At 34.2% G+C, this 25,317-nt stretch overlaps 1 protein-coding gene across 2 annotated transcripts in view; it reads right to left on the bottom strand.

The window, feature by feature from the left end:
• Positions 1-3,096: 3,096 nt before the first annotated feature.
• Positions 3,097-25,317, bottom strand: part of CREB5 (cAMP responsive element binding protein 5) — an 823,361-nt gene continuing 801,140 nt past the window's right edge. For both annotated transcript variants that reach the window (XM_053714186.1, XM_053714187.1), the window contains 2 exons: positions 11,123-11,231; positions 3,097-3,351 (listed from right to left, as the gene is read on the bottom strand). In XM_053714186.1, the coding sequence (XP_053570161.1) occupies positions 3,188-3,351; positions 11,123-11,231 (273 nt within the window). In that variant the 3' untranslated portion in view covers positions 3,097-3,187. The remainder of the gene's footprint in view (positions 3,352-11,122; positions 11,232-25,317) is intronic.

Here is a 25,317-nt window from a genome sequence, read left to right as displayed (position 1 = left end):
ACAGAATTTGGCGGCGCTATACAAATAAATGATAATAATAACAACTCCATAGAGAGGTCTAGTTACATTTTAGTTGTCTATGCTCATAATTTAACTTAACCCCTTAATGACCACAATATACCCTGTATGTCACTGGTCATTAAGGGTTTTTTCAGGACATAATAGCACAAGTCTAGCAAGAACACGCTATTAATGCCCTCCCTCCAGAAGGCTTTGTGGAATAGAGCAGTCTCAACGCTGGTGGCAAGACCACGCTATAAAACAATCAAGTCCCAAAAAAAGGCCAGCGACATACAGGGTACGTCGCTGGTCCTTAAGGGGTTAAAAAAATAAGTACTTATATATTGTGCAAACCATATGAACTTAGTTCATTACGAAACAAATATTGGGAAATATTATATATTTTATTGTTGTTACCTCCACTTTTTGTATGGAGCATTTAAAAGTGCGAAGAAGAATAACTGATTTACCCTTTGCAGCTAGTGAAGATCGTTGTTATAAATATGCTGTTGGAACTCCCCAGTAATGGTAGGTTACATTGAAGCATAAGTAGGTCTACAGAAGTACACAGCCGGTTATACCATTTAGCATAAAAAACAGACAGACTTCAGCCATAAAGCATAAATATGTCACGCTGTCAGTTTTTTGAGGTTGCAATATTGAGTAAACTCAGACAGGTTTTGAACAGCTGAGGCTTTTTTTTTTTGGTTGAAAAAAAAAATGAATTTCAATTGAGAAAACAGAGCCAAAGTATAAAGAGACCTTGGTTCTAATCAATGGGAACATGCATCATGTTACCTTTAGTGCTTATGTTCATATAATTTCATTCAATGTTCTCTCCATAGGAAAAAAAATCCCCCTACCTAAATTAGCACCCTGGGGCATTTCATTTTATTTCTTTTGTTTTTTGTTGTTGTTTTTTTACATATGGTATACTCATATATAAACTCCATTTAATAAAAAATGTTTCTGATTTACTAGGAGAGAGAAAGAAAGAAAGAAAGAAAGAAAGAGAGAGAGAAGAGAAAGAAAGAAAGAGAGAGAGAAGAGAAAGAGAGAGAGAGAGAGAGAAAGAGAGAAGAGAAAGAGAGAAAGAGAAGAGAAAGAGAGAAAGAGAGAGAGAGAGAAAGAGAGAAAGAGAGAGAGAGAGAGAGAGAGAGAGAGAGAGAGAGAGATGGGCTAAAGAATTTAAAAAAAGTAAATGCCTAATTAGTATATAAATTAAAGGCATGTACATCAAATTGCTCAATGCATTAACCTAACAAAAAGCACAGTGCATTACCAGACATGCTTAAAGCTGTAGTCCCAAAATAACTTGCATTTAGTGAGGATAAATAATGTATTATATTTTGAAAAGAACTTTAGACACCTCTTGGTTTAGTGTAAAAAAATTTTTATTTGCCCCACATTCCCTAGAGAGGACAAAAATTAAATTTAGTAACTTGCAAATAAATAGCTGGTTTAGGCAATTTGCAGTATTTTGAAAACCTAGGTTACAGATTTTGCTTTTTGGCTTCTCTAGAGAGTGTGGGACAAAGCACGTTTTTCTACACAAAAGCAACAGGTGTATAATGTCCATTTAATGCAAAACACCACATTATTTGCTCTTTGCTGCTATACTCAATTTTTACACCTGTTTCAAGACTGCTCTGTCCTCTTTACCAAATAAAATATGTGTTGGTTTACAGGGAATAGAATCACTATCAGGTAGGTGGCTTGGGCTGCCCACTCACCTACATTCGTGCTGCCAGTAAAGCCTGAGATGTAGGGAAATACAGATAAACCAGCATTTATAGAATACAGCGGCCAATACACAATTATTCTTAGAACTGCACAAAGAAGAAATAAGGTAGTACAAAACTATGTTAGGCTGCATAACAAATATAAAAATATTTTCTTTTAAAATGTCTGTTAACTAAAAATTATAATTAAAAAACTAAGTATACAAAAAATATAAACTATTCAAATGTAGTTTATAAGGGCTGATGTGCAGGTATTTTTTTAGTTAAAGGGACATTCTAATAAAAAACAGCAGGTTTTCATTAATGTATTTTTTTAAACCTTCTGTCAGGGTTTACATTAACAGTCAAAGGTGCACAGCTGACATGCTTCCCTGTCATTCCAAATGAGTACGCCGTTTGTGATTGGAGGACGTACATATTTGCTGTCCTTGATTAACATATTGGCCTATTCTCATCTAAAATGATGAAAAACAGAGGAAAATGCATTAATAAATAAACTGCCAGAATGATATGGAGTCATTAGGGTTCCTACCTTTCTTGGAAAAAAATACCATTCATACTAGTACATTTGCATAAATAATTAACCAACATAAATCTGAACCTAAAGCTGCTAGCATTGATTTCAATAATCATATGCTTAAAATTAGATTCAAACTAAACAATTCACCATAACAGGGCCCTTATTTGTATATTCCATATCATAATATCTACATTGACCTGAACCTTAAAAATACCAGGTGGCAACACCAAGAGTAATTCATTTTGTTTCTTTAACTAGAATGTCCCTGTAACACTGCAAAAATACAATGCATATGTTTAAGTCAATGCTACATTCTGTTACTTTACATGCTGATACAAAAACTGTCATTGAACGCTACTAGTTTGTCATTCACGGTTTCTAAAGTAGACAAAAATGACTGAAAGGTGCTGAGAATGAATGCAGAATTTTGGTTTTTCATGGGTTACTTGTTTCCAAACAGATTTATGAAATCTCAGGACACAAATTTGTGGGTAGAATTGGAGACACACATTTAAAATGTATACAGAGCTGTTGCTTTAAAACCATATTTTCATGTCTAAGTAGAAATGTATATATTGTTTTAATACCAAATTAGCAATCTGTTTCAGATCACTTTATAGAATAAGAAACTATTTACAGAAATGCTACAGTTTATAAACAAATAAATTGTACCAGAGAAAAAGAGAAAACTGCAAGCATTTTCCAAAAACTGCTAGCATAATAATTGCATAAATCCCTTTCTTGTAAGTAAAAAATAAAAAGATGCATTTTGTATAGTAACTATAAAAAAAGGAAAGAAAAAATTCTTCCAAGGACTGAGGAAATTTCCTGGTTTCAAACAAAGTTGAGAACAAAAGTTTGTAAAAGCGGAAGATCTGATATAACTCCAAAATTCCAAAGGTAGTTCTTGACCTCCCACAGCATTTCAAAGAATTGGATTAATATCTGTTCTGTGATTGGCAATTGAGTTGAGGGAAGAGCTTCCAACCACATCGTTAACAGAGGAGGAAGTTGTAATGGTGTTATGCTGAATTACTTGCTGCTGTGAACAGGCTGGAGAGGGACTCTCTGGAGGGCTGCTTTCTGGACCTGAGTAAAATACATTGGGAAAACACTATAAAAGCATGTTCCATATTAAGTGCAATAACATTGCCTATATACTTAATACAAATCTATAACATCACTATATATCAAACAAACATATCAGTGTAGCTATTTCAGTGTAATCTCTCATTTTAAGTGAATATATATTATTGTACAACAAAATGTCCTGATGACTTTTCCTACTGAATTGCTGAATTGCTTTCCTACCTTTAAACGTAATGGTTACTTTTAGAAAGACAACATTAAATCTATATGCATGTATTAAATCATCTATGGGTTTAGGCATTTGCCAAGTATTTTCTCCCTTAAAAATAGAAGGATACACTATATCATACCATTTGATTCCAATAACTAAAATTGCCTTTAATTCATTACACATTCTTAGTTTGCACCATTGTATAAAAGGCAAGAGTAACAAAACACATAAATATATATACTACCTTAGTAAAAAATCTCACTTACCATGCACTGGGCAGCTTTTGAATAGCAGTGCTCATCCTGTATAAAATGGAAAATTTATTTTTTTAAAATACTTTAATCAGCTCTCCTGAAATTCCCCTAAGAAAAAAGTATTTGCAAAAATGCCAGAGATGACATCATATAATCCAGAGGTATAACTAAAAATCTTGATGATTCATTGCTAAGAAACATGCTGTGTATGTTATGCTTACATGTTAAAGTTCTATGCAAACTATCTTTTTAGCATTTGCAAGATGTAATAGTAGTTATTATTATATCAACTAGTAGGTTGCTTCCGCAAAAGTAATATTTGCGCTCAGGTAAGTAATACCAGCGCACGCAAATGTGCACTGGTATTACTGGTGAGGTGCAATGCGAATGCAAACTCGTGTTCGCATTGCACAGAAGCATTGCGCTCATGAGAGCGAGCTTCCATAGGCTCCAATGGGAGCCTTGTTCTGATGCTGTGAGACACAGTATGAGAACTAGCTCAGTGAAGGGGGTAAGTCACACAGCGATGGGCCGCAAATATAAATATATATGTATAAAAGCATATACATATATATCTTTACAGGGGTAACACAGTCCCCATAGACCACAATGTAAAAGCAAGTTTCAGTGCTGTTTTTTTCTAACACTCCACACCGTCCCTTTTTAACACCTTATAACTGCTTTTAGCAGTTATATTTTTTTTAAAAAAATTTTTTAATTGGTTAATTTTCTGAGCTTGCGGTAGCAATAACCAGCCACTTGTACTGGCTGGTTATATATTGCGCACCCATAAATGTGAGAATTTGCCCATTTGCGGGCGCATCATAAACTAGTGCTCCACTTGTAATCAAGCCCTTTATATACAGGTTGTGATAACAATTAGCAGCCCTTAATGAGCTGGTTGTGTTTTGATACTTTAAGGTTGTATTAGCAATTATTAGTTTGTAGGAAAGATTATGTTATGTTTAAAGGGACATGCAAGTCAAAATTAAAATGTAATGAGTTAGAGTATGCAATTTTAAACAACTTTTTAAATTACTTAAATTACCAAATATATTTAGTTCTCTTGGTATCCTTAAGCATTCCTAGGCAATATTAGAAATGTGTATCTGTCCTGAGCAGTAGATTGCAGCAGTGTTTACAACAATATATAACATTGTTACTGCTGCCATATGGTGCTCAAGATACATGCACACTTCTAAACCTACCTAGGTATGCTATTCAATTAACGCTTTGAGTGCTAACGACGGCTCTGAGCCGTCGCACCTCGCCCCAGTCAGGTGCTGACGAAAGCTCAGAGCCGTCGCTAGCACTCACCCACCTTGAGGGCAATCTGGGGGCTCCCACCTACTGGGAATCAAGGAGGAAGGAGAACAGCACACCTTTTTGTGGGGCACGAAGTAAGATTTGCCAAATATTTTCAATCCAAGTGATCATACATCCAATCACTTCAGCCACCAGAAGAAATCTTTGTTTAAAAGACCTTTATTCTCATTTAGTTGGGCCCAAAAGTTTACAGGAACAACGTTTCGAACCTACAATAGGCTCTTAGTCATGTACCTGACTAAGAGCCTATTGTAGGTTCGAAACGTTGTTCCTGTAAACTTTTGGACCCAACTAAATGAGAATAGAGGCTCCCACCTACTCCCACCCCAGGGATCTGGACTGAAAAGTGAAAGGCATCGCTGAGGGGGTCACGATTCGTGCTGTGATGTCAGGTGCAATTATGTGATGAGACGTCACCGCACAACTTTATTTAAAATTAACAATGGACAATATAGGGAAATGGGGGCATGCTGCTTAGAAGCCTGTATTTCAGGCATCTAAGCAGCTACAGACCCCCAAGACCCACCATTGGAAAGTTAATCACCTAACCTTTTCCAACGGTATAAGTCTTGGGGATTTGTAAAAAAAATTAAAAAAGTAAAAAATAAATATATTTAAAAAAGGTAAAAAAAATGGCTTAGCAGCCAAAGGGTTAAGGATACCAAAAGAACAACATAAATTTGATAACAGAAGTAAATTAAAAAGTTGTCTAAACCTGCATGCTCTACCTGAATCAAATTGAATTTTTACTTTCACGTCCCTTTAAAACTGATAGGTTATAATAATTACTAGGAGATTGTGATAATGAATAGTAGGTAACAATAAACACTAGTATGTTGTAATAAACTTGCCAGCTGTAATTGTCAACTAGTAGGTTGTGGTAGGAATAAATCAGTTTATTGTTTTAAGTTTTATGAAATAAGTTTATGAACCATTATATTTGACAATAAGTTGTAAGAAAAAAATAGTAGGTGGTAATAATAACTATTAACCAGCAGGTTATACGTTGGTGACATCAGGTAACATATTATGTGTTATATATATATATAAAGTTGGTGCTTAAAGGGACATGAAACCCCCCAAAAATTATTTCATGATTCAGATAGAGCATACAATTTTAAACAACTTTGAAATTTGCTTCTTTTATCTAATTTGTTTTGTCCTCTTGGACAAAGACTGTGGCTAGCTGCTGATTGGTGGCTGCACATTAATTCCTCTTGTGATTGACTTACCAATGTGTTCAGCTAACTCCCAGTAGTGCTTTGCTACTCCTTCAACAAAGGATACAGAGAGAATGAAGCAAAATTGATAACATAAGTAAATTGGAAAGTTGTTTATAACTGTATGTTCTATCTGAATCATGAAATAAAAATTTGGGGTTTATTGTCCCTTTAACAAATGGAGATTATGCTAAAATAGTTGATATTATTTATATGAAACAGCAGCAATTAAACAAATTTTTGTTTGCATGAAAAAGTTAAAGTAAAAGTTGCTTACCTTTAAATTAAGAGGTATACAGCAACATCATTGTGTACTTCCTATTGTGTACAGTGAGCCTTTGCACCAATCAACCAATGAACATTAGGAGCTATCTGTCAGCCAGGAAGATGGAGTACTTATCAGCCAATCAGAATTAGTAGGAAATAAACAACTGGTGCTTTTACTTATTGCTGTTTTTCGGGCAAAATACAATTTAATTGTGCTTAAATGCTGCTGCTTCAAGTGAATGATATATTGTTTTAGTTTAAAATTCTAGAACTATATAAGAGAAAATGGTAAATTGCAAGCTACAAAATTTAGTGTTGAAATAAAATATCTATGTATGTATTATGTATTATTGTGTTTTTACAGCATTGCACAAACACATAATACTAAGGTATATATCATATGGACTTACATATGCGTATACCCTGTGTGTCTATTGCTCATCATGGAAACACAATATAAATATGTAGCAAATAGTTAAAATACTAGTATAGAAGAAAATGCCATTCAAATGAGGAAATGTAGCTCCTATACTTTTTAATAAAGCCTTATAGGGACAGTCTACTTCAAAGTTGCTATTGTTTAAAAAGATAGATAATCCATTTATTACCCATTCCCCAGTTTTGCATAACCAACATGGTTATATTAATATACTTTTAACCTCTGTGATTATCTTGTATCTAAGCATCTTCTGACAGCCCCTTATCACATGGCTATTTGTTTATTATCTGCTGAATTGCATTTTAGCCAATTAGTGCTGTGCCCTGCACAACTCCACGAGACAGAGCACAATGTTATCTATAGGGCCCACATGGGTTAGCAGTCTCTTGTGAAAAGCTAATACAAAAGCATGTGACAAGAGGCTGTCTGTAGTGGCTTAGAAACAGGCAGAATTTAGAGGTTTAAATGTTATAAGGTATATTAATATAACAATGTTGGTTATGCAAAGCAGGGGAATGGGTAATTAAAGCTTTATCTATAATTTTAAACAATAACAATTTTGGTGTAGACTGTCCCTTTAAATTAGCAAATGCATAAGGGATTTTGATTGAACATGTTAGAAATTACAAAGCATATTCTAATCATATAGAAAAGCTTAATACTTTTTCTACAAAAATGATCATTAATGTCTATGGGAATTTTTGAACTTAAATGGCTGGATAACTTTTCTACTTAATTAGTATACATCACACTGTTAGTAACAGAGCACTGGTAGAGATGAGATGCCTATTGTATATGTACATTGAAATGTGTCACCCAATGTGTTATTTGGGACAATGATAAAGATGAAGTTGTGAGCAGTTAGACACTGGTTTGTGATGTCATGCTGTGACATTTTGCATAGGGAAGCAGGAAAGCAGATTAAAGAATTAGAAAAAAAAATCACAAGAGACAAAATGCTGCTGTAGCACTTTATATGCCATCAGTTACCAACCACAATATCATGGTCAAGATTTGATGATATCCCAACCTGAGATGCCTTAATGGAAATGGCAAAGACACTGATTAATCAAACGTTTCTATGGAAGGGTATCCCCAAATCCTTGTCTCCTTGGGCCTTTATGCTATACCTGATATTCAACAAACTGTGAACTCTACGTTGGTCATTCTCATCAATTTATGGAAAAATCGATGGATGAATTGATTTTAATGACATTTCCAAAGATAACAGAAGAACAATTAGGTGATTAATTTTCACTCATGAATAATGGATAATTTAAAACTGTAAATCCTCACTATCCTTTAGTATGTATGTAAATCTGATAAATATGATGTATTGTTTCCCCTCTATAGTGCATAAAGCTCAGATTATCAAATGTGTTCCCAGCAATATACTAAAAACACTGATAGAATGTAAATGTGTACATGACATTTCTAGACTGGGATTCCATGCTCTCCATAGACGATTATTGACAATGTTTGCCACATGCTCATACAACCCCAATCCCGAAAAAATTTGGTACAGTATGGAAAATGCAAAAAACAAACAAAAAGAGTCATTTGAAAATTCAATTCACCTTATACTATATTGAAAACACATTATTATCACATTATTTGATGTTTTACTTTGTGAATTTAATCTATTTTTTAAAATATACACTTATTTTAAACCTGATGACTGCAACACACTCCAAAAAAGTTGGGACAGTTGACTGTTTACCACCGTGTAACATCACCTTTTCTTTTAATAACACTTAGGAAGCGTTTGGGTACTGAAGACACAAGTTGGGTAAGTTTAGCAAGCAGAATTTTCTCAGGAGTGCAAATGTACAGGGCCTTTGTTGCCTTATTTTGTGCTGCATAATGCGCCACACATTCTCAATCAAAGACAGGTCAGGACTGCAGGCAGGCCATGCTAGCACCCGATCTCTCTGCTTATGTGCTTGTAATCCAGCAGAATGTGGTTTGGTGTTGTCCTACTAGAAAATTCAAGGACGTCCCTGGAACAGACAATGTCTGGATGGCAGCATTTGTTGCTCCAAAATGTATATATATCTTTCTACATTAATTGTGCCCTTACAGATGTGCAAGTTACCCACTGACACGCCCCATACCATGACAAATGCTGGCTTTTGGACCTGATGCTTATAACAGCTTAGATGGTCCTTTTCCTCTTTGGCCCAGAGAACACAACGGCTGTTTTTCCAAAAACTATTTGAAATGCTGACTCGTTGGACCACAAAATGTGATTCCACTGTGCTACTGTCCATCTCAGATGAGACTGAGCCCAGAGAAGTCGGCGGCGCTTCTGGACAGTGTTGATGTATGGCTTTTGCTTTGCATAGTAAAGCCTTAACTTGCATCTGTGGATGCAGCGGTGAATGGTGTTGACTTACAAAGGTTTACAAAGTATTCCCGAGCCCATGTCAGGCTATCCATTACAGACTCATGACGGTTTTTGAGACAGTGACGTCGGAGGGATGGGAGATCACGTGCATTCATAAGTGGTCAAATGCCCAAAATCCTACCGATTTGTCTTTGGGGAATGTTGGATTATTCACTGATGCATCTGTTGGCAGATTGGCGAGCCTCGACCCATCCTTACTCTTGAAGAACTAGGCCTTTTTTGGAGGCTCCTAATATACTATGATTACACGATTACCTCGCCTGTTTCACATCACCTTCTTATTTCAACTTGTCACATTGCTATTAGTCCTAAATTGCCCCTCTTCCAACTGTTTTGGAACATGTTGAAGTCATTAGGTTTGAAATGAGTGTATATTTTTAAAAATACATTAAATTCACAAACTAAAAAAATCAAATAATGTGTTAATAATGTGTTTTCAATATAGTACAGGGTGAATTGAAATTTTAAATGACTTTTTGTTTGTTTTTTTGCATTTTCCATACTGTCCCAACTTTTTCGGAACTTTGATTGTAGATTAAATGATAGAATACAGTGGTTCTGTCATAAGCTCAAATTTAAAACTCAGTTTTAACTAATTTCCTGACTGCCATATCACTTATGCTTTCATAGAAAACCCATTCTAATACTTCTGTAGTACTTAAAAAACATATATTTAAGACATATGAAAATATGGGACACTTTTCTTCATTTTTAATTGGGTGGTTACATTGCCTTTAGAAAAGTTAACAAAAAGTAATATTTGGTATTCAGTAAACCTTGCTTTATACAAACATCTGGAGAGCCTGATTATTCACAGACTTTTTCTGCCACTTTTCAAAATTCTGCAAATTTACAGAAAATAAAAACTCTCTGCGTTTAGACAGACAGGCAACAGGTTGCAGAGCAGTGCATTGCTGGGAAATAACACCTCTACTAAATGATTTTATTGTTGTAGAACAAGTACATAATAGTATATTTGAGATCTCTGAAATCAAACACAAGAAAATGAATGCTATTATTCTAAAGTTAATTAACCTTGCACTCAGTGATTTGTTGTAAGGGAAAGTGTGAAAAATAATTTTATGTGTCTCAGGTCCAGCTATAAACATTTTAAGCTAGTCAAATTAAAAGAAAAGTAAACTCAATATTAAACTTCTATGATTTCAATAGCACATGCAATTTTAATCAACTTGACAGTTTTCTTATATTAGCAAATTTGCTTTGTTCTCTGGGTGCCCTTTTTTGTATGGTATGTTCAACATTGTACTACTTGAAGCTAGCTGAACACATTTGGTGAGCCATATATGCACACAACAGGCATATATGTGCAGGCACAAATCACCAGCTAGCTCCAAGTAGTGCTGAAGATATGTACATTTGCTTTTCAACAAATTATACCAAGAAAACTAAACAAATGTAATAACAAAAGTAAATTGTGAGGTCAGTTAAAATTGCATGTTTTATGCAAGTCATGAAAGTTGAATTATGTCTTGACTGTCCCTTTAAGGGTGTTGTTTTATTCTAAGTAGCAGTTTATAGGTACAGAGCATTTTAATAAAGAAGACATTGTCACCTGGTTCAAGAAGCAAAACACTGGCAGTTAGCAGGAGAGAATGGAAGAGAAAAAAGCCAAGCACCATTACTTACTTAAATAACCTTGTGACTCTTTTTGCATGGCAGTAATCGGACAGTCTTTATGTGTTAATAAGAGCTGTTTCAGCTGTGCTACCTCATTTTTCAACATCGAAACCTCATTCTAAAAAAAAATAAAAAATAATACTTTAGGTTACAATTTCTAAATATCACAAGGACTGGAACTAAAACGCCCAAACTGTAAATAAACATCAAACAGCAATGGATGTGCACAACATAAGTTACATGCCCAGTATTAAAATGACACTATAGTATGGTAATGCAGAAGAACCGTGGTAACTGTGAGTTACTTTACAAATAATGTGGCATTGCAGCTTCCTTCCAGCTTCTCTGCAGTGTGGGACAACAACTGCTTTTTCATAACAAATGGTATTTTACAGTAAATGCAATCAAAATCAATTATGAAGTCTGCAATGTTGTTTAACTTCCTTTTATTCATTTATTTATGGGGCATTCTATTTTGAGCTTAATCTCCCTTTAAAAATAAAATGATCCAATAAAGCATTTCAATTCCGCTTTAAAATGGATTTTTTTTTGCTATGAATATGCATAAAATATATCAGCAATTAAAGAGACAGAGCGCTATTAAAACAGCCAAGCACCATTTCTTTTTGCATGTTCATTTAAATTTATTTATTTTGATTTTGATAAAAATAAAGCACCATGAAACAAAGTGTTTCTCTTAATCACCTCTGGAATGGCTCCATCGTCATATCTCTATTACATGAACATGCAGTATTGAAATCTTCATTACACAATATTGTAGCTATATAAATATATATGAATGGAGGCTTAATGCAGACTTATGAAAATATGTAACATAGTAACATAGTAACATAGTAGATAAGGTTGAAAAAAGACTGAAGTCCATCGAGATCAACCTATACAAATCTAAAATACTTACAAAAAGCTCCAGTTAAGCTTAAATAACCCCATTAAAATGTGACCCATTTAATACTAGCAATCATATCCATGAATTTTGTTTATATACAGAAATGTATCCAGACTATTTTTAAATGTATCTATGGTATTGGCATTCACTACCTCCTTTGGTAATGAGTTCCACAATTTTATTGCTCTTACAGTGAAAAAACGTTTCCCTTGCAGGAGATTAAATCTCCTTTCCTCCAACCTTAAATTATGACCTCTTGTCAGAACCAATTTTCTTGGAATAAAAAGAGCTTCTGCCATCTCTGTATATGGGCCTTGAATATATTTATATAAAGTAATCATGTCACCTCTCAAGCGCCTTTTTTCTAAAGAGAACAGACCCAGTTTGGCTAGCCTCTCCTCATGTAACATGTATTAATAATAAAATGCAAATAAATTGAATGGATAAAACTAAGTTAGTCAACATTATAGGAATGTTAAACCCCAAAAACTATCTTCTGTGATTCAGAATTTTAAAAAAGTTTCCAAATTTGATTCTATTATCAGATTTGCTTAGTTCCCATGAGATACCTAGGTAGGTATCTGGAGTACTACATGACAGTAAATAGCACTGCCCTCTAGTGCTCATGCAAATGGATAACATTCTTTCAAAACTGTTGCAATATTGTGCTCCAAACACGTGCATGCTCCTAAGCTTATATCCCTTCTTTTCATCAAAAGATACCAAGAGAACGATGAAAATGTAATAATAGAAGTAAATTAGAAATTTGTTTAAAATTGTATTTCTTTCATGTAATTGGCAAGAGTCCATGAGCTAGTGACATATGGGATATACAATCCTACCAGGAGGGGCAAAGTTTCCCAAACCTCAAAATGCCTATAAATACACCCCTCACCACACCCACAATTCAGTTTTACAAACTTTGCCTCCTATGGAGGTGGTGAAGTAAGTTTGTGCTAAGATTTCTACGTTGATATGCGCTTCTCAGCATTGTTGAAGCCCGATTCCTCTCAGAGTACAGCGAATGTCAGAGGGACGTGAAGGGAGTATTACCTATTGAATACGATGATTTCCCTAACGGGGGTCTTTTTCATGGGTTCTCTGTTATCGGTCGTAGAGATTCATCTCCTACCTCCCTTTTCAGATCGACGATATACTCTTATATACCATTACCTCTACTAATAACTGTTTCAGTACTGGTTTGGCTATCTGCTATATGTGGATGGGGGTCTTTCGGTAAGTATGTTTTTATTACTTAAGACACTCTCAGCTATGGTTTGGCACTTTATGCATTTATATAAAGTTCTAAATATATGTATTTTACTTATATTTGCCATGAGTCAGGTTCATGTATTTCCTTCTACAGACTGTCAGTTTCATATTTGGGTAATATAAACATCTTTTAAAGAAAATTTTTTCTTACCTAGTCTTTTTTCAATTGACTACTTTTTGCAAATTGCGGGCGGCATTAGGCCCGCGGGTGCGTCATATGCTAAACTTTATTGCGTCATTCTTGGCACGAAAATATTTTTGGCGCGGAAAGATACGTCTATGACGCAACGTCGTCATTTCCGGCGTCATACTTGACGCAGCGACCTTTCTCACGGTTGCGTTACTAGTGACATTTGCGGTTATTTTTTGGCGCCAAAAAAGTTTACGTTACGTTGTGCGTCATACTTGGCGCAAAACTTTTTCATTATTTCCATAACCCATTGATGTTTGCCTCTTGATTTTTTTCTTTATCAGAGGTCTATGCTATTTGCATTTTTTTCCCCATTCCTGAAACTGTCATATAAGGAAATAGATAATTTTGCTTTATATGTTGTTTTTTCTCTTACATTTTGCAAGATGTCTGATCCTGCCTCAGAAGTTTCTGCTGGAACATTGCTGTCTGACATCGGTCCTACCAAAGCTAAGTACATTGGTTGTAAAATTGTTAAAATTATTTCACCGAATGTCATTTGTAATAGTTGTCATGATAAACTTTTACATGCAGTTAGTGTATCCATCAGTAATAGTACATTGCCAGTTGTAGTTCCTTCAACTTCTAAATGTGCATGATATACCTGTAAATTTTATAAAGAATTTGTTTCTGATTCTATTTTGAAGGCTTTGTCTGCATTTCCACCTTCTAATAAACGTAAAAGGTCTTTTTAAACTTCTCATTTAGTTGATGAAATTTCAAATGACCAACAACATAATTTATCCTCTTCTGATGAGGATCTATCTGATACAGAAGATCCTTCCTCAGACATTGACACTGACAAATCTACTTATTTATTTAAAATAGAGTATATGTGTTCTTTATTAAAAAAAATGTTAATTATTATTGGATATTGAGGTAACCAGTCCTATTGACGTTCAGTCTAATAAACGTTTAAATGCTGTTTTTAAACCTCCTGTGGTTTCTCCAGGGTTTTTTTTCCTATTCCTGAGGCTATTTCTGATATCATTTCTAGGGAATGGAATAAGCCAGGTACTTCTTCTATTCCTTCTTCAAGGTTTAAAAAATTGTATCCTTTACCAGCAAAATCTATAGAGTTTTGGGAAAAAATCCCCAAGTTGATGGGGCTATTTCTACTCTTGCTAAACGTACCACTATTCCTATGGAAGATAGTACTTCCTTTAAGGCCCTTTTATATTCTTCTCAGACCTGCAATTTCTTTGGCTGATGTTGCGGCTGCATCAACCTTCTGGTTGGAGAATTTAGCGCAACAGGAATTGGATTCTGACTTATCTAGCATTATTCGCCTATTGCAATATGCTAATTATTTTATTTGTGATGCAATTTTTGATATTATCAAAATTGATGTTAGATCCATGTCTTTAGCTTTTTTAGCTAGAAGAGCTTTGTGGCTTAAATCTTGGAATGTTGATATGACATCTAAATCTAGATTACTATCTCTTTCTTTCCAAGGTAATAATTTATTTGGTTCTCAGTTGGATTCTATTATTTCAACTGTCACTGGGAAAAGGGAGTTTTTCTGCCTCAGGATTAAAAACTTAAGGGTAAATCTAAGGCTTCTAACCTTTTTTGTTCCTTTCGTCAGAATAAGGAACAAAAACTCAATCCTCCCCCAAGGAGTCTGCTTCCATTTTGGAAGCCTTCCTCAAATTGGAATAAATCCAAGCCATTTAGGAAACCAAAGTCAGCCCCTAAGTCCGCATGAAGATGCGGCCCTCATTCCAGCTCAGCTGGTAGGGGGCAGATTAAGGTTTTTCAAGGATATTTGGATAAAATCTGTCCAAAATCAATGGATTCAGAGCATTGTCTCTCAAGGGTATCGAATAGGATTCAGAGTAAGACCTCCTGTGAGAAGATTTTTTCTCTCACGTATCCCAGTAAATCCAGTAAAAGCTCAGGCTTTCCTGAAGTGTGTTTCAGACCTGGAGTCTTCAGGGGTAATCATGCCAGTTCCTCCTTAGGAACAAGGTTTGGGGTTTTATTCAAATCTATTCATTGTTCCAAAGAAGGAAAATTTATTCAGACGAGTTCTGGATCTGAAAATTTTTGAATCGTTATGTAAGAGTACCAACTTTCAAGATGGTGACTATAAGGACTATTCTGTCTTTTGTTCAGCAAGGACATTATATGTCCACAATAGACTTGCAGGATGCATACCTTCATATTACGATTCACCCAGAACATTATCAGTTTCTGAGATTCTCTTTTCTAAACAAGCATTACCAATTTGATGCTCTTCCATTTGGTCTAGCAACAGCTCCAAGAATCTTTTCAAAGGTTCTGGGTGAACTACTCTCTGTAATCAGAGAACAGGGTATTGCGGTGTTTCCTTATTTGGATGATATCTTGGTCCTAGCTCAGTCTTTGTGTACTGCAGAATCTCACACCAATCAACTAGTGTTGTTTCTTTGGAAACATGGTTGGAGGACCAATTTACCAAAAGTTTCTTAATTCCTCAGACAAGGGTCACCTTTTTATGTTTCTAGATAGATTCAGTGTCCATGACTCTGTCTCTAACAGACAAGAGACGTTTTAAATTGGTTGCAGCATGCCGGCACCTTCAGTCTCAGTCATTCCCTTCAGTGGCTATGTGCATGGAAGTTAGGTCTCATGACTGCAGCATCGGACGCGATCCCCTTTGCTCGTTTTCACATGAGACCTCTACAGCATTGTATGCTGAATCAATGTACGACACTCTCTGACATGGTGGATAGATCACCATCATATAGTTCAAGGGGCCTCTTTTGTTCAGCCAACCTGGACTGTGATCACAACAGCTGCGAGTCTTTCAGGTTAGGGAGCTGTTTGGAGATCTCTGACAGCACAAGGGGTTTGGAAATCTCAAGAGGCGAGATTACCAATAAATATTTTAGAACTCCGTGCAATTCCCAAAGGTCTTCAGTTTTGGCCTCTGCTAAAGAGAGAACCATTAATTTGTTTTCAGACAGACAATATCACAACAGTGGTATATGTTAATCATTAGGGTGGGACTCACAGTCTCCAAGCTATGAAGAAGTATCTCGGACACTTGTTTGGGCGGAATCCAGCTCTTGTCTGATCTCCTCAGTGCATATCCCAGGTGTAGACAATTGGGAGGTGGATTTTCTCAGCCGCCAGACTTTTACTTCCAGGGGAGTGGTCTCTCCATCCAGATGTGTTTTCTCAGATTGTTCAGTTGTGGGGTCTTCCAGAGATAGATCTCATGGCCTCTCATCTAAACAAGAAACTTCCCAGATACCTGTCCAGGTTGAGGGATGTTCAGGCGGAAGCAGTGGATGCGCTGACACTTCTTTGGTGTTATCATCCTGCTTACATTTTCCCGCCTCTAGTTCTCCTTCCAAGAGTGATCTCTAAAATCATCATGGAACAATCATTTGTGTTGCTGGTGGCTCCAGCATGGCCACACAGGTTTTGGTATGCGGATCTGGTTCGGATGTCCAGTTGCCCGCCTTGGCCACTTCCGTTCAGCCAGACCAACTATCTCAAGGTCCGTTTTTTTCCATCAGGATCTCAAATCATTAAATTTGAAGGTATGGAAATTAAACGCTTAGTACTAAGTCATAGAGGTTTCTCTGACTCAGTGATTAATACTATGTTACAAGCTCGTAAATCTGTTTCTAGAAAGATTTATTATAGAGTTTGGAAGACTTACATTTCATGGTGTTCTTCTCATAAAATCTCTTGGCATTCTTTTAGAATTCCTAGAATTTTACAGTTTATTCAGGACGGTTTGGATAAGGGTTTGTCTGCAAGTTCCCTGAAAGGACAAATCTCCGCTCTTTCTGTTTTTCACAGAAAGATTGCTATACTTCCTGATATACACTGTTTTGCACAGGCTTTAGTTCTTATTAAACCTGTTATTTAATAAATTTCTCCTCCTTGGAGTCTTACTTTGGTTCTGATGGCTTTACAGTTTCTTCCATTTGAACATATGCATTTTTTGGACATTAAACTACTTTCTTGGAAAGTGTTGTTCCTTTTGGCCATCTCTTCTGCTAGAAGAGTTTCTGAGTTATCTGCTCTTTCTTGTGAGCCTCCTTTTCTGATTTTTTCATCAGGATAAGGCAGTTTTGTGGACTTCTTTTTAATTTTTACCTAGGTTGTGAATTCTAACAACATTTGTAAAGAAATTGTTGTCTCTTCCTTGTGTCCTAATCCTAAGAATACTTTGGAAAGTTCCTTACATTCTTTGGATGTGGCAAGAGCTTTGAAATATTATGTGGAAGCTACTAAAGATTTCAGGAAGACTTCCAGTCTATTTGTTTTATTTTCTGGTCCTAGGAAATGTCAGAAGGCTTCTGCTATTTCCTTGGCTTCTTGGTTGAAACTTTTGATTCATCAAGCTTATTTGGAGTCGGGTTAGGCCCTGCCTCAGAGAATTACAGCTCATTCTACTAGATAGATCAGTCTCCACTTCGTGGGCTTTTAAGAATGAAGCTTCAGTTGATCAGATTTGCAAAGCGGCAACTTGGTCCCCTTTGCATACATTTACTAAATTCTACTGTTTTGATGTATTTGCTTCTTCAGAAGCAGTTTTTGGTAGAAAAGTTCTTCAGGCAGCTGTTTCAGTTTGATTCTTCTGCTTTTGATTTAAGTTTTTTCTTTCAAATGAAATAAACTTATATTTTTGGGTTGTGGATTAATTTTTTTCAGCAGATTATGGCTGTTTTTATTTTATTCCCTCCCTCTCTAGTGACTCTTGAGTGGAGATCCACATCTTGGGTATTGATATCCCATATGTCACTAGCTCATGGACTCTTGCCAATTACATGAAAGAAAACATAATTTATGTAAGAACTTACCTGATAAATTAATTTATTTCATATTGGCAAGAGTCCATGAGGCCCACCCTTTTAATGGTGGTTATGATTTTTTGTATAAAGCACAATTATTTCCAAATTTCCTTTGTTGATGCTTTCTACTCCTTTCTTTATCACCCCACTGCTTGGCTATTCGTTAAACTGAATTGTGGGTGTGGTGAGGGGTGTATTTATAGGCATTTTGAGGTTTGGGAAACTTTGCCCCTCCTGGTAGGATTGTATATCCCATATGTCACTAGCTCATGGACTCTTGCCAATATGAAAGAAATGAATTTATCAGGTAAGTTCTTACATAAATTATGTTTTTCTGTCTGAACCATGAAAGAAGAAAAAAATGGGGTTTCATATCCCTTTAACTTCCACACATTGCTCAAAAAATAGTAACCATGCTAATTCTAGCAGTTCCAAATTACAGTGTTATAGAATTGTTTGGTGTCAGACTCAAAGAACAAATTTACATCAAACACCAGACTACTTAATTATTGCTTTTATCATATTGCTAAACTAAGCACATGCTGTGTGTGAAATTGCAAGGCAGTGCAAGGTTTATAATTAAGCATAACATGCACAATACCGTTTGAAAATTAATTGCACAATTATGTTCTTTAAGTAAAAAAAAAACAGTTAAAAATGACACCCCTAAATTAAGAATTATATAGTAAATATTTATAGATATTTTCAAAGGTTATAGACTGTTTTTCCAGTGTATGGATTTTATTAAAGGGATCCATTGATCCATTTTACCTGCTGGAAAGTGTTACCTTGTTTACAAACAGCTCAATTACCTTTATTTTTTACTCATTTGGAATAGCTGGTTTTGCCTGTTGAAATGACCATCTATACTGAAAATATGAATACTGCTGTATTCTCTGTAGGAAGCTATGTGAAATAGAGGCAGCAGCAAGCCAGTAGGGGATGCAAGGGATAGGTACCAAAATGTTAATATTCAATTGCTCTAAGTATCAGCCTACATGTATATATGAAGAGATAAGATAAGGGGTATTTGCATATAAAAAGAAAGATAACTTAAGGATATCTACTCTTTCTGAAAGTTCAGTACAATTAAATGGGTTGATGAGCAAAAACAGCTATTCCATATACAAAAATAGGATCCATTTCCTATACATTTAATACTCTGTAGCTAGTATAACAAGTCATTGAAAACACATTAAGGGGAACCTTTTTTTTTTATTTTTATTTTTTTTTATTAAGCAATGCATTCCAAATTCCAAAAAATGCTAAAAAAATATTTAAACTGCCATTTTATTAGCAAAAAGTAAATTTTGTTTACAATCCAGACATTCTTTAGAAAGTGTATTGAGTATATTTATTTTATCTCCTCTGCTATGGCCAAATAGGAAAATATATAAATGAGCTCCTGCACTGACCAAGCAATCAATGCTTAAAGGGACACTGAACACAAATGTTTTGTTTCGTGATTCAGATAGAACATGCAATTTTAAGCAACTTTCTAATTTACCTCTATTACCAAATGTTCTTCATTCTCTTGGTATCTTTATTTGAAAAGCAAGAATGTAAGTTTAGATACCAGCCCATTTTTGGTGAACAACCTGGGTTGTTCTTGCTGATTGGTTGATTAATTTAACCTACCAATAAATAAATGCTGTCCATGGTTCTGAACCACAAAATAGCTTAGATGCCTTCTTTTTCAAACAAAGATAGCAAGAAAACAAAGAAAAATCGGTAATAGGAGTAAACTAGAAAGTTGCTTAAAATACATGCTCTATCTGAATCACAAAATAAAACATTTGGGTTCAGTGTCCCTGATATCTGAAGTTTGCAGTATACACTACAGTCTATCTAAGGGCAGTGGAGAATACACAGTTTCCAGACAGAAACAGCAGGAAAAGTATACAAGATAAATTAAAAGTATAAATGAAAGTATACATTTAAATATAACACAAAGGGATTTTTATTATGCACATTTAATCATAATACCATAGTAGATGAGGTTGAAAGAAGACAGAAGTCCATCGAGTTCAACCTCCACAGATTCCACCTACAACAAAATCTCCAACTGAGCATAAAGTGACATTCAAGTCAAAATTAAACTTTCATGTTTTAGATAGGGCATGCAATTTTAAACAACTTTCCAATTTACTTTAAAGGGACATTCTAGCCCAAAACTTTATTTCATGCTTTAGAAAGAGCATGCTATTTTAAACAGTTTTCTAATTTACTTCTGTTATCTAATTTGCTTCATTCTCGTGATATACTTGGTTGAAAAGCATATCTAGATATGCTCAGTATCTGCTGATTGGTGACTGCACATAGATGCCTCTTGCTATTGGCTCACCCATGTGCATTGATATTTCTTCAACAAGGGATATCTAAAGAATGAAGCAAATTAGATAATAGAAGTAAATTGGAATGTTGTTTAAAATTGTATTCTCTATCTGAATCATGAAATAAATATTTTGGGTTTCATGACCCTTTAATCATCAAATTTGTTTTGTTCCCTTTGTATTATTTGTTCAAAGCTAAACCTAGGTAGGGTCATATGCTAATTTCTAAGCACTTGAAGGTCGCCTCTTTTCTCAGTGCATTTTGACAGTTTTTTCAAAGCAAGACACTGCTAGTTCATGTGTGTCATCATATAGCTATCATTATCCTCAGTTCCGTGGGGCTATTTATAAGTCAGCTCTGATTGGCTAAAATGCATATCTGTCAAAAGAACTGAGATAAGGGGGCAGTCTGCAGACGCTTAGATACAAGGTAATCACAGAAGTAAAAAGTGTATTAATACAACAATGTTGGTTATGTAAAACTAGGAAATGATTAATAAAAGGATATCTATCTTTTCAAACAATAAACCTTTTGGTGAATACTGTCCCTTTAGCTTAATCCCATCAAAAAGGTGACCCATTTAACACAAGCAATCATATCTCTGAACTCTAGCCAGAAATGTATTTAATTAATTTTTAAATATATCATAGGTAGTGACATTCGCTACCTACCTAAGCAATGAGTTCCACAATTTGATTGCTCTTACAGTGAAAAAACGTTTATGTTGCTAGAGATTAAATCTCCTTTCCAACAGCCTTAAATTGTGACTTGTTGTCACAAACAATTTCCTTGGCATAAACAGAGATTCTACCATCTCTGTATATGGGCCTTAATTATATTTATATAAAGTAATCACGTCACCATTCAAGCGCCTTTTTTCTAGAGAAAACAGACCCAGTTTAGCTAACCTCTCCTCATAGTTTAAATTCTGCATTCCCCTTATTAGTTTTGTGGCACTTCTCTGAAGTCTGCAATGTAATTTTTTGAGACTGAGCCCCAGAACTGCACTCCATACACAAGGTGAGGTCTTACCAAGGATTTATATAGTGACAGAATTATGCTTTCCTCCCTTGCACCAATGCCTCTTTTAAAACATGCTAGTATTTTATTAGCCTTAGAAGCCACTACCCTGCATTGTGCACCCATTTTTTGCCTGTTATCTATAAGTATGCTGAAATCCATTTCCTCCTCTGTTTTGCAAAATCTAGTCCCATTTAAATAATAGGTTGCCTGCATATTTTTTCCTCCATAATGTAGAACCTTACATTTTCCAGTATTAAATCTCATTTTCCATTTACTTGCCCATTCTTCTAATTTTGGCAAATCCCCTTCCAATGCAATTTTATCTTGCACTGACCTAATGACTATACACAACTTTGTATCAACTGCAAAAATAGAGAAGTTGCTATTTAATCCTGGCTCCAAGTCATTAATAAAAATATTAAAAAGAACCGGGCCCAATACTGATCCCTGTAGGACTCCAATGATTACATTTGTCCAATCTGAGTATAATACATTTACTACTACTCGTTGCTCATGTGGCACTGTATAAAAAGCCTTTGGAAGAATCCAAGTATTAATCAAATGATTACCCTTTAGTTATATTTTTACTTCTGTCCTCATAGAATCTAATTAGATTAGTCTGACATATACTCATAAATATAATTACTTTATAATCCCTAAGATTCCCTACCAGAACCTTGCCTACTACCAATATCAAACTAACTGGTCTATAGCTTCATGGATCAGGCCTGCTGACAGATTTACGCCAGTCCTGGGGTACTATGCCTGAGAATGAGTCTTAAAAATTAAGAGTAGATTTTTGGCTATAACAATGCTAAATTCACGTAAAACCCTTGGGCTTATTCCATCTGGACATTTAATATTAGTCATTTTTTTCTGGTGTCCTCTAGAAATAGCCCTGTTATTGGTATGTTCTAGTTTGTTTCAATGTATCTCCTAATAGTTCTTCTTTTGTATATACTGAATAAAAGAGCTGGTTTAGTACCTCAGACTTCTCCCTGTCACTGTTAATCATAGAACATTTTAGGGCTTCACTTATAATCTAAAATTGTCCTCTCATATTGCCCCTTATCATAAGTAAAAAAGTTAGATGTGATGAACTGCAGCAATTCTGGGTTGTCCTGTTCTGCTAATTTTCTTACAAAAATACTGATCCGTTGGCCTGTATTTAGCAATGTTTTAAACTGCAGAACAAATATTTTGTTTTCTCCTCTCAACCACAAAGGCAACTACTGAACAAGCTCTAAATGCTTCTTATTAAGGGCTAGATTACTAGTGAAGCACAAATTAACACTTCTGCTTGAGCGTTAATTGTGCTAGAAGTAAGCATTTTGCACTTGTGGGGTTGTACTAATATTATGAGTTGAAAGTAAACTGTTTTCGTTCTCGCGCTATCCCAACAAGCGCATAAAACCCAAAGTTAGAATATTGCATGCGTGTTCACATATTCCCCCAAAGAAGTCAATGGAGAAAAAAAAAGTGGGAAAAAACCCCACCCCACGCTCGCACAAACCTGATTGCATATTCTCATTTGAGCTAACCTGACATGAAAATATGAATATTTCACATGCCAATGTTCTTCAAATAACAGAATATGTTATATTTATTCATAAATACACATTTCTACATATATATATATATATATATATATATATATATATATATATATGTGTGTGTGTGTGTGTGTGTGTGTTTTGGTATAATATATATCTATACCTATATATATATAGATGATTATATATAGGTATAGATATATACATATATATTTAGGAATATATTTAGAAATACAAAGAAAATATTGTAATGTGAATTATTTACACTAAATACATAGTTAAAACCTTTATTAAAAATGACTATTGTATAAATATGATATAACATATTTTAATCTAATTAACTACAAAGGGCTCCAATGCACTTGTATATATGTCTATAATGTGTACATATGTATTTATGTGTTTGTATGTGTATATATGTCTGTAAATACATATATACACATATAAATACATATGTACACATATATAGACAAATATATACATACATACACATTTTTAGACATGTATATGTTTGTATCTCACTGTTAAAGCCATTTGCCTGTCTTTTTTTTCTAACACCAGAGATCTCATATCTTTGAGCCCTTATACTTTTGTGTGCAATATTTTATATTTTAATAATTTGTATTAGATGGTGTTATTATGAGTAACTATTCGCAGTAATAATTCTAGCGTTAATCCCGATTGCGCTCAGGCGATCACGTTTACTTTAAGCTTGTAATACCAGCACCATAGACTCCACTTGTAATCTGGCCCTAAATGTGTTATTACTACACAGATATGGAATTCTGTATTTTATCGCCAGCTAACTCATTAGCAATTGAGAAGGAAAACTTAATTCAACCATTATGCCAGTAAAAAGTATGTAAAGATTGGAATTGAATGCGAGTGTAACCAAATATAATATATATATATATATATATATATATATATATATATATATATATATATATATAAATATATATATATATATATATATTTATATATATATATATATATATATATATATATATATGAGATCTGAAAAGGAAAAAAAATAAAATAAACGTGCTCCCCTTTAAATTAAAAAATACAACATATCCATTTTTTTTTAATTAAAGAACCTCAGTCATCAAATAACCTTTTAAAAGTTTTTAAACATACCATAGCGTCTGTGAAATAAATTGAATATAATAGGTTACAGTATTTTCTCAATTTGCAATTTTTGTTTTTTTATTTAACTTGGTCTGGTGTACCAAATGGCTTTGTATTTGTCTATGTAATAATGCTATGATACTGACCATCACTCTTTGTTCATGTTTCAGTAAAATTGTTTACCTAATTTTCATATATTTCTTTTAGTTAAAAAACAAAATTGATGTTAGTATCTTCCATTTTTATTGGTGCCTATAACAGTTTTTACTTCTCTCAACCTTTAAACCTGCTGTTAAAATGTAACTAGAACAATGTAGGATTATTAACAGATAATAGTTTTATATGCTCACTTTTAGGCATAAATAGGAATGAATATAATAGAGAAACCAATATAAAAAATTATATTGATTGGTGGTAAAGTCCTACCGTGTGTACTTCTATGTTAAAAATAGCTATAAGAAAGAGAAAATGTTCAGAAAAAAAGATTATGTAATGTAACTAAATAACTGAAAAAGGATTGAAGTTAGGGTTATAATAATTTACTGTATTGTAAGTATTATGGGAAAAATTCGAATCTGTATTTTAAGGATCAGGAAGGAATTTCTTTCATTCCAAATCACATTTTTTTGGGAAAGATATAAATAAATCTGATTTCTACTTTGTTTAAATTAAAGTAATTATTGACAACTACAATTATCCAAATGTACATTTTATTTTCTAGAAAACTCCAGCCTTTATATATATATATATATATATATATATATATATATATATATATATATATATATATATATATATATATATATATATATATATATATATATATAAATGATAGACTATTAATATTTAACAATTAGAGACATATTTACTGAATGCTAAATGCTAAAAATGTTTCATAATATACATTATCACAATATGTTTTAATATGTTAATATAAAATGAATTCTGAGGTTTTTAACCCCTTGGTTACCAAAGAGGGCTGAAACTCTCTGTACAGC

This window comes from Bombina bombina, chromosome 5 (genome assembly GCF_027579735.1).
Source record: "Bombina bombina isolate aBomBom1 chromosome 5, aBomBom1.pri, whole genome shotgun sequence".
NCBI lineage: Eukaryota > Metazoa > Chordata > Amphibia > Anura > Bombinatoridae > Bombina > Bombina bombina.
The sequence above is the reverse complement of the archived record's forward strand: the minus strand, read 5'-3'. Positions and strand labels throughout refer to the sequence as shown.